The sequence below is a fragment of the Mytilus edulis genome, chromosome 8 (genome assembly GCF_963676685.1).
Source record: "Mytilus edulis chromosome 8, xbMytEdul2.2, whole genome shotgun sequence".
NCBI classification, from domain to species: Eukaryota; Metazoa; Mollusca; class Bivalvia; order Mytilida; family Mytilidae; genus Mytilus; species Mytilus edulis.
The window spans coordinates 86,867,388-86,885,670 of NC_092351.1; the positions used below are offsets into that span (position 1 = coordinate 86,867,388).

At 30.9% G+C, this 18,283-nt stretch overlaps 1 protein-coding gene across 1 annotated transcript; it reads left to right on the plus strand.

Annotated features, from left to right (window-relative positions):
• Positions 1-281: 281 nt before the first annotated feature.
• On the plus strand, positions 282-12,245 carry LOC139486524 (uncharacterized). The gene is made up of 8 exons (XM_071271433.1): positions 282-537; positions 1,824-1,898; positions 4,488-4,592; positions 5,220-5,585; positions 5,816-6,184; positions 6,921-7,031; positions 8,130-8,414; positions 11,026-12,245. Exons 1-8 carry the CDS (start codon positions 503-505, stop codon positions 11,108-11,110), a joined length of 1,431 nt encoding a protein of 476 aa, XP_071127534.1. The 5' UTR covers positions 282-502; the 3' UTR covers positions 11,111-12,245.
• Positions 12,246-18,283: the final 6,038 nt, after the last annotated feature.

Here is an 18,283-nt window from a genome sequence, read left to right on the forward strand (position 1 = left end):
ATTGAAATGCAATTGCCTGAACAAAAATATGGTAAATAAAAGAAAGAAAATCAGCATAATTTTCTTAAATCATACAATTTTGAAATAGATCTATCTGTGGTTAGGCAAAATGTCTCAATATTTCGGGAAAACTTAAAAGAGGGACGTAAGATGCCAACTCATAAATCTAAAATAAACTGGCAACGTCATGGCTATAAATGAAATAGACAAACAGACAAAAAATAGTACACATGACACAACATATAAAACTAAAGAATAAACAACACAAACCCCACCAAAAACTAGGGCTGATCTCAGGTGCTCCGGAAGGGTTTGCAGATCCTGCTCCACATGTGGCACGCGTCGTGTTGCTTCACATTCATGGTTTTGTCACTGTTTCTTGAACTTAAAAGCTAGTAACTATCACCAATATGAATGATAAAATCTGTTTTACAAGAACAATCATAAATTCATTATATTATTTTTTGGTATCAGGTCATATAATGCAGTGAAAGTTGTAGCAATGAGAGACGAAAAGATTGCCGTCCTAGATAAAAGGTATATTGATAAAAACATGAATAAATAAGTATGCAAGAGTTAAAACAAAATCTTGAAATGAATACTTTATCATAATAGTATATTTGCATGACTGCATACTAGCACAAAACAAGTTCTCCATCATCAAGGCAATTGACACAAAGTTTAATGAAAGTAAATCAGCCATTTCATTTATTTAAAACATTTAAACATAGTAAGATGTGGTATGAATGCCATCTCCATCCAAGTCTAAATTTATAAAAGTAAAACATTATAGGTCAAGGTACGGTCTTCAACACGGTGCCTCGGTTCACCCTGAACAGCAAGATATAAGGCCCCAAGTGTCAAACCATTCAAAGGGGGAAAACCAACGGTCTAATCTGAAGAAAAAAACGAGAAATTATTCACTTTAACAAACGACAACTACTGAACATCACATTCCTGACTCCTGACAAGTGCAAACAAATGCAGAATGACTAGACGTTTTAATGGTCCCAAGACCTTCTCTCTTATCTGAAGCAAGAGTTTTACATCACAACATAGAAAGACACAGTTTCAAAATTTCAATTGGATTCGTTTAACTCAATCAAAAAATAAATTATTATAAAAAAAAGAATAGCAAAAATATCAAGTTGCAAGGTAAATTAAATTAGGATGACAAGACTTTTCATTATAGCCCATATCCGCTTCCAGAGGAATAGACATGTATCAATATAACATTTGTCTTATATAGAAATAAATCAGTAAACTGTATTAAGCAAATCATGTCGTTACTTTCGGTTCTCAGTGCTCTTCTACTTCTTAATTATCTTCATTCGAGCGCCAATAATTAGTCTTTGGATTACGGAAAACACACATATGATGATTTTTAATTTTTAAAAAAATAAAACAAAATCATCGAACTAAAAAACTTAACTCTAAACAGATTTTCCAACTGGTTGACACCAAGAAATTCAAAAGAGAATTCAAAGTTTCTCTTGTTTTTCTATGCATTTTTCTCAAAGAAATGAAATCAAAATATGGTTGAGAATAGGATGGACCAGTATACTTTTTATAGATAAAATTACCATTCTTGTATATGTAAACTAAAGACTGTAAAACGTGAAAAGCGCAGGCCGGTTTACGGTAAAAGATATGTTGTGCTAAGTTGACGACACGGATAGAATATGTAGAAGTTTTCATCGACACCTGAAATAATGTGACGGAAGAGGTCTTATTATTACAAATTGTGCTCTTCTATTAAACACAACAATAATATGTGTGTAAATCCTACATTGTATATCCAATTTTTAATATTATGTTTACAGGGTAGTCAATTTGCAAAATGATTTATTGAAAGAACGGAATGCATCCCAGATGTTTATAGCTGATATATCTGTAAGGTAATGTACAGACAAGCGCCTACATCATATGGCAACTCATGTCGAGGTGTCAATGAGTGTGACAGAAACGATGAAGCCTTTAACGCCAATGGTAGAACACGTTGACAGTGTCATTTTGTGTCTATCTTGGAACATAATGTTAAATTGTTGTGTTCATCTATTGTAATACGTGAAATGAACATAGTATTACCTTAAATGAGCAAGTTCAACTCCAAAAGCGTTGTTTTTTATTTTAATTTCATTCATTGGTTACCTTTTGTATTTGTACATCATCTTTTTTTTCTTTTGGTGGGTACAGTACTTTCAACCTAAGATGTTACTATTTAAGCGATCAATCAGCGGTCATCGATCAGTCGCCGATAAGTCATTTTCACGTCAAACTCACGTCAACGACCCGTCAGACTTATAGTAAATATATTTGTCTGATCGGACGGATCGGATGGATAGGACCGATCGACCTTTCTGACGGATTGAACTCTACTCTGTTACATGATGAAGTAATGCAAACTACGGAATGATAGGTTCTTTTTCTATTAAAATGACGCCACAAAAAATACAAAACGTTCAAGTACAAAAGATTACCATTTTTTCTAATAATTAGTCAACAAAGTTTTAAAAATTTATAAAGGAATATTCAGATAACCCTGGTTTAAAATATTTTTTTTATTTAGGTTAATATTTTCATTCCCGAAAAGTGCTAAATCGATTTTTTATCTCAATTCGGGATTTTTTACTCTCCCTAAAATGCTCTGAAAAATTAAATGACATAATCATTTATTGCCAACTTCGGTGTATTATTTTCAATTGTTCAGTATTTTTATTTTTATTATCGTATAATTTTTATAAAAAACTTATCTGGAGGATTTTTAAAATAATTAGTTACAAATAACGTGACTGATTTTAATCAAAAGAAAAGAAATATTAGTAATTATTTAGAATCAAAACAATGCGAATGACTTTTAGTATCTTTCCTCTGGTGTTCATGTTATTTTGTGAAAAACAACCAATTATTGCAATTGAAGTTGCATTATTTCTGATATGAAAGAAGAAAAATTTTAATTTTTAAACAACGCGAACAAATAAAAGTTTGTATATTTTCTTGGAAATTCAGCATGTTTTAGGAAAAACAACCAATCTTGATGTACAAAAAGTACTGAAATCAAATGGCGGTTCATAATTTCTGTCAAAATATAGAAATGATTGCATTCATATTCAACATAAGTAAAGGCAACAGTAGTATACCGCTGTTCAAACTCATAAATCCATGGACAAAAAACAAAATCGGGGTAACAAACTAAAACTGACGGAAACGCATAAATATAAGAGGAGAACAACGACAAAACACTACAATGTAACTAACACACACAGAAACGGACCAAGCATCAGACAAAATCCCACGAGAATAACAAATATAACATCAAAACCAAATACATGAATTTGGGATAGACAAGTACCGTGACACGTCTTATCGCAATGTCAATTTACACTCAAAAATAAGAGAAAACAAACGACGCAACGTTAAACATATTCTAATTATTTTTTACTTTGCATTCTTAATATTCTGGTAAACAAAAATCTTATCTTGAGGCCTTTGAAATAAATAGTAACAAAACGCAAAGCATTGTTTTTAATCCAAAAAAAAGAAAAATTGATAATTTGTAACAAAGAGAACAAGGTTATTATTATTTCTCTGATATTCTTTTTATTTTATGAAGAAAAACAACAAATTCTGAACTACAGAATTAACAAAAATCCAATGGCGATCAATAATTTCCATTAAAATAAAGAAATAGTTGCAATCTTATTTTAAAAAAAAAGAGTTTATGCATATAGATCCTTAAATTATTCACATCTTATACAAATGTACTGATCGAAATGCATTTATAATGTATGATTGCAACTAACGTTGCATTATTTCTTATATAGAAGAAGAAATATTTGCACTCTTATGAAAAGCGAACAAAAATTTAAAATTTGTTTTCTTAATTTCAGCATATTTTATATAAAAAAAAAACAATCCTGATGTACAATATATACTGTAATCTTATGGCAGTTCAAAATTTCTAACAAAATTTAAATTATTAGATTCCTATTTAACAAAAAACAAAAGTTTACGCATAGTTATCCTACCATTTTTTACATTTTATACAAAATTACTTATCTAAAGGCATTTCTAATCATTATAACTGATTGGAGTGATAATGAAACACGAATTGTAAATTTGATCTTGAACTTACCAACAATTTTGAAACCAATGTAATTACTCTCTCGTACTTTATTTGATCCTTTGTTTGTGTTTGTTATCACCTTTGCTTTTATGGTTTCTGATTTATTTAGCTACTTATAGGTTTCAATTATATAATTATGTTGGCCTTTCTGATGTTGGTTTACATATAAAATTGCGTTGGATGCATTTAATTTATAACGGTTTTGATTTTTATCTTTTTTTTTTTAAAGGAATCCTTTGATGTTTTCAATTTGGCCTACAAAATTACACATTTACAGCATTTACTGTCATTGAAACATAACAGTCATATTTTTTCTAACAATACAAATATCTTGACGCTTATAATTCTTTTTTTTTAATAGAATGCAAGATTGGCTTGTAAAATCAAAAGAAATGACAACAGAGATAGAAAAAGAGGCATATGGAAACTTTGACAGTGAGAATGGAATGAATCAACACAGAATAAAGTAAACATTACTTTTGAGTCTTTGAAAACTTATTTTTCTTAGTTAAGTGATTAATGTGATTGATCGTCAAAACGGACTTTGTTTTGTTGATAAAAAACGCTATTATGACTTGGTAAAATATTGGTATCTTCAATCCACCATTTTATACATTTGAAAATGCCTGTACCAAGTCAGGAATATGACGGTTGTTGTCCATTCGTTTCATGTGTTTTCTCGTTTGATTTTGCCATTTAATTAGAGGCTTTTCGTTTTAAATTTTCCTTGGAGTTCAGCTTTTTTGCATATGATTTGATCTTTAGTGCTGTTCTAATTGGGATACAACAACTACATGTGTAAATTTTTTTACTAAATACGTTAGAGCTGTTTTTATTATATATTACGTGTATTCTATAGCTATTTCATATTTCAGGGAGAGAGCTGAAAAACAAAGAAATCATTCAGATTCTAATGTTTAGAGGTGGAACGGATGACAAACTGATTTGTTTGGCCTTGAAAATGATTATATTTTAATGACTCAAATTAATCTTTTAATATAATATAAACATCTACTAGTATTTATTTCCACATGTGCAAATGTCAAATATAAAAGTTCCGTGCATGTAATCTTCATTTATTTGTTTATATTAGTGCAGAAGAACTGAGAGAGGGATTCAAAAATCTACACACCAATAAAGATAATGATATGGGACAAATTGAAACCAAAGATAGCGAAGATAAAGAAGAGCCAATTGATCAATGGTTACGAAACAAAGATACGAAATTGTTAAAAGTAGCTGCAAAAGTTGAAACTGATTTACAGCTTCAGCAATTAAACACAGATGTGGCCCAAGGAGGTGAGAAGGTAACAGTTATAACTAAACATGATGCAGGGGATACCGATGAAGGTTCAAATGTCTCAGAAGAAACTACAGAAGCAGAAATTGGGGATGAAAAGCAAGTCACTGTGCATCTAATGAATGCAGAAAACACTTGTATATGGAATTCAAACAAAAGGTAATATTTTGATTAAAATTTAAATTTTTCAGATTGATCTCTTTGCTGAGTTGTATCGCCACTCTAGTTAGACACATAACTTTTATTGACCATGCAATGATAGACGTAGGTTCATTTGTTATAGCCGTTATCAGTAATGATCGAAATTAATCTACTAGTATTAATTTTCAAATGTGCAAATGTCAAATATAAGAGTTCCGTGCATGTAATCTTCATTTATTTGTTTTTAGTAGTGCAGAAGAATTGAAAGAGGGATTCAAAAATCTACGAACCAATAAAGATAATAATATGGGACAAATTGAAACCAAAGATAGCGAAGATAAAGAAGAGCCAATTGATCAATGGTTACGAAACAAAGATACGAAATTGCTAAAGGTAGCTGCAAAAGTTGAAACTGATTTACAGCTTCAGCAATTAAACACAGAAGTGTCCCAAGGAGGTGAGAAAGAAACAGTTATAACAAAAAATGATGCAGGGGATACCGATGAAGGTTTAAATGTCTCAGAAGAAACTACAGAAGCAGAAATTTTGGATGAAAAGCAAGTCACTGTGCATCTAATGAATGCAGAAAACACTTGTGTAAGGAATTCAAACAATAGGTAATATTTTGATTAAAATTTAAATTTTCATATTGATCTCTTTTCTGAGTTTTAGCGCCACTCTAGTAAGACACATAACTTTTATTGACTATGCAATGATAGACGTAGGTTTATTTGTTATAGCCGTTATCAGTAATGATCGAAATTAATTAAATAGAATTATAAATTACTCAGAGCATGAATGCCGACTTAAATAGTTTTACTTGCAAACTCAGTTTTAAACCCAAACATATAACTTCATCAACTGAAAATTTACATAAACATTTTTATTTCGATATACCAATTTGACAATCGACTTTTTGACGATCTTCACCGTCGGGGATAGATTGTCCAGCAGAGTTAACGACAGAGCTGGTAAAAATCATATGAATCAATTTCTGTTACGCGTACAATAAATATTTTTGCAATAGCCTCATGTCCAAAAGTTGAAAAGTGAATTAATTTAATTTCAACCTCTTTTACTTAATATTCTTCAAATACAACTGGTTGACTCATCAAATCGACAACAGTTTTTTTGTCACAGAAGGAAGTTAATGCAACCACAGCCTACAATATAGTTAATGTTTCGTTTTAAACGTTCCAAACCTAGATACAATTGTTAGAAAAATATATCGTTATGAATATAATTTAGAAAACATCAGTTTGATTCTGCTTAATTGAAAAATAATGTCAAATTAACAGTAATGATTTATTCATTACTTTATTTTTAATTGATGATATAAACCATTGATTTCAGTTATAAAGACAATCATTTGGAGTTCAATCAAAGCGTTGATATCGTAGATTCGGATGCAGTAGAAGTAGAAACATCGGGAGAGTTATGTGATGATCTGCAAATACCATACAGGTTCATATTCGTCCATGTTTTTTTCAAGATTGTAACTGTTTGGGGGTATTGAGAGGAGGTACTTTGGAAAACATTGCAATGATCACTTTTTGTTTCAGATATTATTTTATTTTTCAAAGGACGGCTTGCGCAATTTTGCGGGGATTGTGTGATTTTCGATTCTTCTTTACAATTTAGCATGTCCAGCATGTTTGAAAGCTTTTGTCATTCAAATAGGAACATTGTTGCTACCAGTTCTAAAAATACTAAGAAATGTTCAGCATCAATTTATTTCAATCAAAAAGGACGTGTTCAATTTAACATGTTTAAAGAAGTAGTGAAGGTTTGGTACCTTTTCCAAAGATTAAAATAAAAGTGTTGATTTAGTTAACCATTTGATTGTTACTAGAATAATTCTTCTTGTATGATGATAGTGAAATAATGACACTAATACAATTGAGAATAGAAATTGGGAATATGTCAAAGAGATAACAACAAAACCAAAGAGCAGATAAAAGAATAAGGCCGCACATTGGTCTTCAACACAGGAAGAAAATGTATCATAGACTAAATAATCAGCCATTAAACATCCAATGTTGTAAGTAAAAAGTCGCCATGCAAGCATCTATCCAACATATTAAATGTATGTTTTAGCTTATACTCCTGGTTTTCATTATCAGTCTATTTTCAAAATAAAACTCAAATTGCATCTTATATATAAGACGTTGCGTAAAAATTTAAATGCTAATGCAATGTGTTAGTTGATGACAGATTTAATATAGATATATATACATATATACATGTTGCATCTTCTGCGTTATGTGTATGCCAATATTTGATGTCCGGACGATGACTTTTTATGACAGTTGCAAGCAAATAATTTGTTTTTTTCATAGGAGGATTAGTTAATTTGAAATCAAATATTTCCAAAACATACATGTTGAAGGCCGTACCTTGACCTATACTATTTTACTTAGGTTGTCACTTGGATAGAGATTTGCTCATTGGCACTTATACGACATTTTTCTATATCTATTTATATTTACTTGTGGCCCAAGACTTCCTTGAAATGCGTTAGAACTATAGAACTTGATATAATGTTACTATTGTATATTTCAGAAAAGAGTCAGAAGCAAAGCATTGCGAAAATGAAGAAGATCAAAACTTGTTTAAAGGAGTTGATAAAGATAAAAATAATATACAGCTTCAGAAATTAAACATGGATGAGGTCAAAGGGAATGGAGGGGGAACAGGCAGAAGCAATAGTGATGAAGGGGATACGGATGAAGTTTTTTACTCAGACGAAACTGCAACAAAAGGCATTGGTGATGATAAGGAAGAAATTGCGCCTTTAAGAAAAACAGGAAAAGACTATATGCGGAATACAGCATGTAGACCATTAAGGTATTTTCTTGTTTCAAATAATTTTATTGTAATTGTTTCCCCAAGCTGTACTGTTACACCACTGTCCTACGGTATAGAACGTATTAACATTTATAAATGTTGTTCCTGCACATTATAACGGTTGGTAGTTGTATGCCATAAATCAGGATGTTGATTTTATTCTTTTAAATTGCGTCCAATTTAGTATGCATGTTGTTGTATACATATATGTAATAGCGTTTGCTCATCAATGACTTGTTTTCGTTCACATATCGCATTCTGTTCTAATGGATAGTTGTCTCATTAAAGTTATATCATACCTTCTTATTTGTGAGATATTATAAACCTCGTGTTCTTTTTTTTATTTACAGCTTACATAATTACGGCTTTTAGAAATTCTAACAACGCTCCTGGTTTATTAACTCATATTGATGAGAAATTGTAGTAGTTATTGTAGCAAAATGTTTGTTAATTCAGAACTGATTGCGCGGTTATTTATTAATGCGAATAATGCGACTAGATGGGTTTCGCAATAATAAGAACTTACATATTAAAAACCGAAATATACCCCTGTATGAACTTTTTTTTTGAATACCATTAACAAAAATATTAAAAAAATAGTAATAGTAATAGTCGTAACGTAATTGTGATTGTATTATATATCATTGAAGTAGGAGCACCAACCTTAACGTTATTTTAGTAGTAGTATTATGAGTAGACCAAAAAGAGGATGTATTAGTAGTAATTGTAGTAGTAAAAGTAATATTAAAAGTTTACGTTGTTGTTTATGGTTATGAAATAATTAAAGCAACAACAACAATGGTGCAATTTTAGTAGAAGTGTTAAATTAGAATTAAACAAATAAACGAAACTCTCCTTGGTAAGAGTCGAAGTTTGATTGTATAATTCAAGTTCTTTTGCATTAAAATTGCACTGATAACTAGTCAAATTTTCAACGAAATATTCGTCGTTTTCTACAAGACAATTTTCTACAATATCTAAACTTTTGTCATTAGACGTCAATTTTTCCCACTCATGGATACAATCTACCTGCTTCAAATTCATTCAATGTACTAACATCATCTTTTTCTTGGCTATTTACATTTTTCTGAACCCTCTTTAACTCCCTCTTCTGGGATAGTTTCTTGCTCCAGAGTCTTTACTGGTACTGGCAACATCTTGTCGTGAATGGCTTTCATTAGTACCTCTACCAATACCACGTCTTCTACCTCTCCCACGGCCAAATCTGCCTCTACCACCTTTACCGAACCGTCCTCTATATCTTGCAATTCCACGTCCAAAGTGAATACGATTGCTATCTTAGAGCAGTCTTCTACATCTTTTGCTATTTTAGATACATCATATCCAAAAAGAAAGGTGATATAAGGTTGTGATTGTGCACACAGATGAGTGTATTCAGTAATCAACTCATATTTAATTAAATCTCTTCTTTCAAAATTAAAGTGTATATTAGTGTGACCTAGTAATGCTAAAACATCATTGCATTCATCAATTACACTCATTTGTTTCATTGTTTTTGCTACTTTATTTACAGTCTTATTACTAAGTAAGACTGCAGCTATTGCAACTGATCTTTCTATGTTTTGCATTTTCTTGTCACATGTCTGTGCTCAAAAGGAGATCATATCCCATATCAGCTGGTTTGTTTTGAGAATAACCAAACCGTCACAATTACTGGGTCTAGGGTTCAACTCATCTTTGATCTTTTTTAGCCTGCGGCTGAAAGTCTAAATCGTCATTTTCATCATCGTAATCGTTGTCATATATTTCTTTGACTTTTGTCTGTCAAAGATTCAAGTTTGTTATCTTGTTTTTTCTGGTGTCCATGACTATGTTGCCGTCTATAATTGTGCTAGTGCTAGTGCTGGAAGTAGCCTTCAAAGAAGAACTCCTTTTAACTTTTTTCTTGGACGAAGAAATTTCTAGTTCAGCATCTATCATAGTAAGGACGTCGTCCTTCTTATTGTTTTTACTTTGGAGAACATCGTCCTCTTTTAAGTTTCTCTTAGCCATTCTTTCTGCCATTTTTTCTCGGGTTGCCGTAAATCGGCAATGTAACCCACTGCTGGCAGATGTCGTAAAAGATATATGATAGTTAAATCAATAACGTTGATTTATGTTTTGTAGCCGCTGATAGTCAACTTATTTGACAAAATTGATTAAATAAGTTCTATGTTTGTCCTCGTCTAGTTACGCAAACACATTGAAGTCATTCATGCGCAAACGCTATCGCATTTAATTCCAAAAGGGATATGACGTAATAGAATAAGTGTTTTATAGTTAAAGTAGCAATACGTTGTCCGAAAACAATGTATGATTAATGCTTAAGTTTGACAAATGTAATCATTAAATGTGAAAGGATGATTGGTTAATGATACAAGGTTTTTTTACCAACTTATACATTTCATTTACATACATATTTTCCAACCAATGATTAAAAGTTTTGCTAACGAATTGTTCTTACTTTAGAATGTAGATTGTTTTGCATATGTAACATTATAGTATTTGTCATATGTCAGAGGTCCCATGCGAATCTTTTCGAAAGTTGGTATTTTCCTGTAATGATATTAATATAATCAGGTTTATTTCATTTTCTCTTCTTTTTTTTCAGCGATGATTTTGGAGCGTTACCAATCAAAGAGAGAATAAAGTTGATGGAGAAACAACGTTTTCTTAAAAAATATAAATCAGAATAAAAAAGGATGATGAGACATCCCCGATGTGTCAAGAGAAACCAATTAACTGTTTATTAATGTTTTCTGAACATGTGCTTATTATGCTTTTAGAAAATATGTAAATTCTTTACAATAATTATAATAGATATAGCTTAATATAGAAACCATTCGAAGTGTTATACATGTATCCTTAGTAAAGGTCTCCTAACAGGTGATAATGAGATATCGCTTGAAAACAGGCAACAATCATAAAATTGAGAACTGTTTTTGAATGTAAATATATGATTATTGAATATAACGACGTCAGAACTCTTTCTATAACTACAATAACTAAAATCTTTCGTTATAAACCGAAGGGCTAGCCAGGAAACCTTTTGAATCGATCGTATTTTTTTCACCTTCACAGTATTCTTATTGTTTATTGTCACAAATAACTACAATTGAGTATTAATTTTACACACATAGTTAACACTGTAACGATTAACAAATAAAATTTAAAGAAATCTGAAGATATGTTATTTCTTTTGAATGTCGAAAGTAGACACAATAAAAAACCGAGCAAAACTTTTATTTGCAGTACTTTTGTCCCTAGAAATTCACCAAAAACTGACATATATGAGATAACCCTATCGTATCTGTAAACTCATGAGTGTTCTTTTATCAAACCAAAGAAATTCAAATAGTATTGTACAAATTCAACTATGATGTCGATCAAATTAGAAGATATGAGTCGGAGCAAAACTGTTTAATAAGTCATCACTTTGAAGTTTTTCTTTGATTTACAGAAACAATTTATCATAATGAGCATTAAGAAAATATGCAGCTTAAATATTGCCTGCAATATTCACACTAGATATACTTACTGCGTGACCTTCAGGATAACGGTTGTGTTCTGTATCATGTCTACACTTCTACAATTTCAAATATGCAAATTTTCACATTGTATCTTCTTACATGTATTGGAAAATAATACGTAGCAGTGAATATTTAATTGCCAATGTTTTCCTGCTTATTGGTTTTAAAGCATACACATTTAATGTCAACTCTTAAAAGTCGACTTCAACGTCGTTTCAATAGTTGTTTATTTCATATTCAAATGATGTAGGCTGTAATTGACATGTACTAGTATTTATGTTTTCAATCATAACTAATAAATAAAGACTTTATTATAGAAAAAACCGTGTTTGATTCTTCAGTCAATAATTTAACATGCACAATGAAATATGAGTAAACTAATGAAATTACGTCTTCTAATTGATTGTCAAAAGAGACTTAAAGAGGCCTATATGCAAACAAATGTTGATGAAGGTAAATAGCTGTATCTATATCGGGCACAAAGTTTTACAGTGAATAAATCAACTTCTAGTCGGAAATATATATTATGTGAAAAGACTGTGCAAAAGGAAAATAAGAAGATGTGATAGGATTGCAAATGAGTCAACTGCGCTATATCCATGAGATATAAAATTGCATAAATGAGATCACCATGTCATATTTTACAATGAGCAGAACCATTATTATCGAACCGCATTACAAATAAAGGCAACAGTAGTATACCGCTGTTCAAAACTCATAAATCCAGGGACAAAAAACAAAATCGGGGTAACAAACTAAAACCGAGGGAAACGCATTAAATATAAGAGGAGAACAACGACATAACACCGAAACGTAACACACACAGAAACGGACAAAGCATCAGACAAAACACCACGAGAATAACAAATATAACATGAAAACCAAATACATGAATTAGGGATAGACAAGTATCGTGCCACGTCTGATCTCAATATCTCAAAAATAAGAGAAAACACAAACGACTCAACGTTAAAATGCAACACACACAGAAACGAACAATAATATAACAATGGCCATATTCCTGACTTGGTACAGGACACTTTTAAAGGGGAATAAAAGTGGTGGGTTGAACCTGGTTTTGTGGCATGCCAAACCTCGCACTTTAATGGCAAAGTTAAATATAACATTGAAATGACAACATAATATTACAGGACTACAATACAAATAAATAGGAGAACATATTAGACAAAGAAAAACATGATTAATAGATAACAAAAAGCATCAGGTTTAAAATTCAATACGCCAAAAACGCGCCTTGTCCACACAGGACTTACAAGTGACGCCCAGATATAAAAGATCGAAAGAGAAAAAAGTACAAAGTTGTACAGCACTGGAGATAAAAATTTGAAAAGGTTTCGCCAAATACGGCATTGTTTTTATGCCCGGGATAAGAACATTCTTATTATATAGAACAATTCATGTTATTGCAAACAGTAAATTTTATCAAATGAATATGAAAGAGATATACATAAAGAAACTGAAGTATTAACTAATTACAGAAAACTAAACCCGAATACATAACGCCCAGATATAAAAGATCGAAAGTGAAAAAGGTACAAAGTTGTACAGCACTGAAGATCAAAAGTTGAAAAGGTTTTGCCAAATACGGCATTGTATTTATGCCCGGGATAAGAACATCCTTATTATATAGAACAATTCATGCTATTGCAAACAGTAAATTTTAACAAATGAATATGAAAGAGATATACATAATGAAACTGAAGTATTAACTAATTACAGAAAACTAAACCCGAATACATAATGCTATTAAAGTTTAACACAGAATAGACACACCCGAATCAGTCCAGGCGTCAACGTTATTACAAAAATGTGACGTCACATACGATGGCGAAAAGGTACAAACGTTATGCCACATTTGAATTTATGAAATTTAGAAACAGCATGACGTCACATATGAAAAACTATCAAAGTGAGATAGAATTAGGATTGATTTAAGATTATATCAGAACTAAATACTGATAATTAATTTAAACAAAATGCATATTGCAATACTTATTAATAGCAATTAACTGTAATATATATATGTCCAGTTTGTTATGAATCCAACTTCAAACGTAAATAATCGTACAAAATTTAATATAATTAATAAAGGCGGTGATTATTTTTTCTATCCGTAACACCTAAATATAATAAAAAGACGTCAACACATTTGACAAAATCCGATGAGAATTACAAATATAACATTAAACATGTAAACTAAATACACGAATTTGGGATAAACAAGTACAGAAACACGTCTTATAGTAATGCGAATTCACATTCAGCAAAACAGTCACAATCGGGAATAAGTCACGTTTGGTAATTAAAAGATTAGACGACATAATGACAAACCACAATCTACCATGTGGTAAAAATGTCCTTAGCTAGTTTGGTTAAAGAGACATCATATGGATCCACCAATTCGTGATGGTGTCCATAAAATTTACGGAGTGTCAATTTTAATCTATCCTCCTCATAACTTTGTTGGAGCAGTTTCTGCGTAAGGAGCACACTCCTGTATATGAAGTCCGTATAGTGTGAACAAGCTCGTGAATAACGTATCAATTGTGATATGTAAACACCATACGAAGGGGCAGAGGGTATGTTACTGCTGAGAAATGGGAAATTGATAATTGGGAAGTTGAAATCGTCCCGTTTATCATAGATTTTCGTGTGAAGTCGTCCATCTACGTCAATATTGAGGAAAAGATCAAGGTATGAAGCAATCCTTCTAGTATCAGTAGTATCCTTAATTTCAAGTTCACTGGGATATATGAGATGTAAGTATTGGGATATAAGTACTGGAATATAAGTATTGGGATATAAGTATTGGGATATAAGTATTGGGATATAAGTATTGGGATATAAGTATTGGGATATAAGTACTGGGATATATGAGATGTAAGTTATGAATAAAGGCAACAGTTGCTTACCGCTGTTCGAAAGTCATAAATCGATAGACAGAAAACAAATCCGGGTTACAAAATAAACCCGAGGAAAACACATCAAATATAAGAGGGAAACAACGAAACAACCGAAACACTTGTACTAAAGTGCAACAAAAAATTTAACAACAATGAAACACACACAGAAACCACTAATTTACTACGCCTATCAGTAACGTTATTAAATTAAATATTGGTATTAAATAAAATCTGACGGCCTTGAGATCAATGAGCTATTGTTGGAAATTTTTTTTTAATAATATAATAGACAGATGTGCACAATTGTCATGTTGTTCAGTTCTGAAATACCTGTTTCGTACTACCCAACTTCCGATACAGTATACATGTACATTTTTTCCTCATGTCAGGACAAGGTACATTGTTAACATGAAATGATAATCCCGGTATTTGAACTTGAGACAAAATTGATATGAATGCTTGCAAAATTTTTTTAAAAAATCAAAGGGGCAATGAATTTGTGTTCATTACTTGATATTTCTTTTTCTATTAACTATGTTTTATATGCTTTTATTAAAACATTGTTACACTGCATTCTTTACTGGTACATACAATACTCGTACGTATTACCTCCGGGTGGATTTCTTAAAAGCAAAGGAGTGGCTAAAATAGATGTTCATTCATCTACAATAGTTTACATGTTAAACAAACAAAGTATACATGCAATGATTTCAAAGATTAAAAAGATTAATTTTAAAATATAATCGCATATTATTCGTACCACGTACATTTTTCTCAATGACAAAGCAGGAGAATTCATTGAACTATATGATTTCTTGGTAGATAATAAAGTATTTAATTAGGTTCAAACAAAGGATAACCTACTCATTATATACCTAGCAATGAATTATTGAAATGAAATCATGTTTTATTTATGATGTATCAAGAGGAATTTACTTATTTCTTGGAAGTTAAAGGATTGGAAGTTCTGTATAATCTATACTTGAAAAATCATAAGTTATGGCATTTCAAATATGTTGTAAACATTTAATAGACATGCATATCTAGACATATTATGTTACCCTACAATATTAATTGTATTTCATTATCGATAGTATATTTAAACACTTAAACATACTCATATATTACAAAGCAAAATTTAACTTCAAAGATTTAAATGAAGCTTAATTCTTATACTAAATGTACAAAATTTGCATTTTTATTACATTTGAATATAAGTAAATTCCATTAAACATCCAAAACTGTTTGAATCGTTCATGCATGTACCTTTTTAATCGTGTTTTCATATGAAAACCTCTATGTCTACACATAAGAATAATTCTAAATTGATTATTATTACAACGAATTGTTGTTGTTATAAAACCAATGATGAATGCGGGTATTTTTCAATTTTTCAACGGATACGAAACATAATGTTTGTTTGAAATAAACTCATCATAGATACCAGGACTAAATTTTGTATATACGAAAACGAGACCAAGTCTTCTTATTTATTGTTATTTGATGTTATCTTTTGTGATGAATATTACGGTTGGAAATCTACTTACATATCACTGTTACAAATACTTATTTGTGTACAAAGGCGATAATGTTATTCAACTTGTAGAGTAAACATAATTTCAATAAAAACAAAAATAAACTAGAATCCACATTTGATTGCCTGATTTAAAAGAATCTAATTTATATTCTCAAATTACTAATCAGATAGTAAATCAAATAAAGGATATAATAATGTTGTATACATTATACATGATTTAAAGATGGAATGTTTTACCACATTGACATTAAAATGAGAAACGGTGGTATGATTGCCACGTTCTAACAACATACTACAGTAACTGTCAAATGAAGTTAGCAATTATAGATATCTTTCGGTCTTCAACCATGAGGAACTCATATCAGTTAATCGATTAAAAAGATGTAAAACGATTCAATTGAAAAAAACTAACGGCCTATAATTCATCACAAATCAATTTTCGAAAATCAAATTGAACAGACATGAACCAACTTCATCCAATAGAATAAGGGCACCTGATTTGGGACAGGCAAATAAAGAATGTTGCGGTATGAAACAAGTTTTGAGCGCTCAACCCTTCTCCTAATATGTGACAGCACAACACACGATCTATCTGTAAAATTCAAACGCAATAAGCTGAACTCAAAGGATCGATATTACGCACATCGAAAACTAACATTGATACAATAGACACGACGAACCGACTTACCGACTTGAAGGTATTCTAAAGAACCTAGTTCAAAATAAATTGGTCATGTTCCGTCCTTAAATACCCAGGAGAGTATACACATATGGTCATGATTATACGTGTACGGTCCAAATACTCATATGGTCCGGAAAATAAACAAACGATATAAAAGGATTGTTTTTGTTTTAGGCAACAACAAATCTTTGGGATTTAATTAACACTTATTAGAAATATTTTCCTTGTAAGATATATTTTTACCTTAAAAAAAAAGTCGGAATTGACAAACAGGACAAATATAGGTCACAAATAAAGAGGAGATGTTCTTTAAAACATTCGTATGTAAACAAAACAAAAGCAATAAAAAGACACGTAATATTTTAAATAACAATAGAAAAAGTATATTTAACACATGTCATCATGTTGATATATATGGTGAATACAAGACGTATCATTCATCACCTTGAAACAGATACTCTGGACACATCATCTTTAATATGTCTGATCTATTATTATCGTATTTCAGTACTTTGGTTTGAAATTTCAGTTTTCAGCTTGATATTCATTTTTTTTGTGAAAACGTGTATTCTGTTTTATCATAAAATCTAAAATTAAACCAAACGACATTAACAATTGATAAATAACAATAGAAATCATGTTCACTGTCTTTTACATTTCGAACGATTAATTACATATCTAAATCACTGTTATATTAAATAATCCTATATCCGAGTTATGCATGTTATGTAATGATATAAATTGATGGATTATAAAGAAGATATACAAAATCGGTATAGTATTATTGTCACTACTGAGCACACACATAGGCGGAATAAGGGGATACCTGCATCCTTCCCTTTTGTGGAAAAAAATAAGTTTGATTATATAGTACTAGTAAATCACGGAACCATGTTTGTAGCGCCCCCCTTTAGATCAGTCAGCTACCCCCTTAAAATCAGTTCTGGATCCGTCATTAATATATCTTCTGCAGTAGCTAGTTTTATTAAAAGATATTTTACCAACATAGAAAACGGCGCATTCTGTGATTAGAGGTAGATGAAACTTTAGATTACTCTGACATTGAAAAGACAATGAGCCGAAAATTAAGAAAAAGTAAAATAACAAAAATAACGAACTCCGAGAAAAACAGAAGGTATTTTATCAAATGGTCAAAACAGAAGCTCAAACACAAACGAATGGTAACAACTGTCATA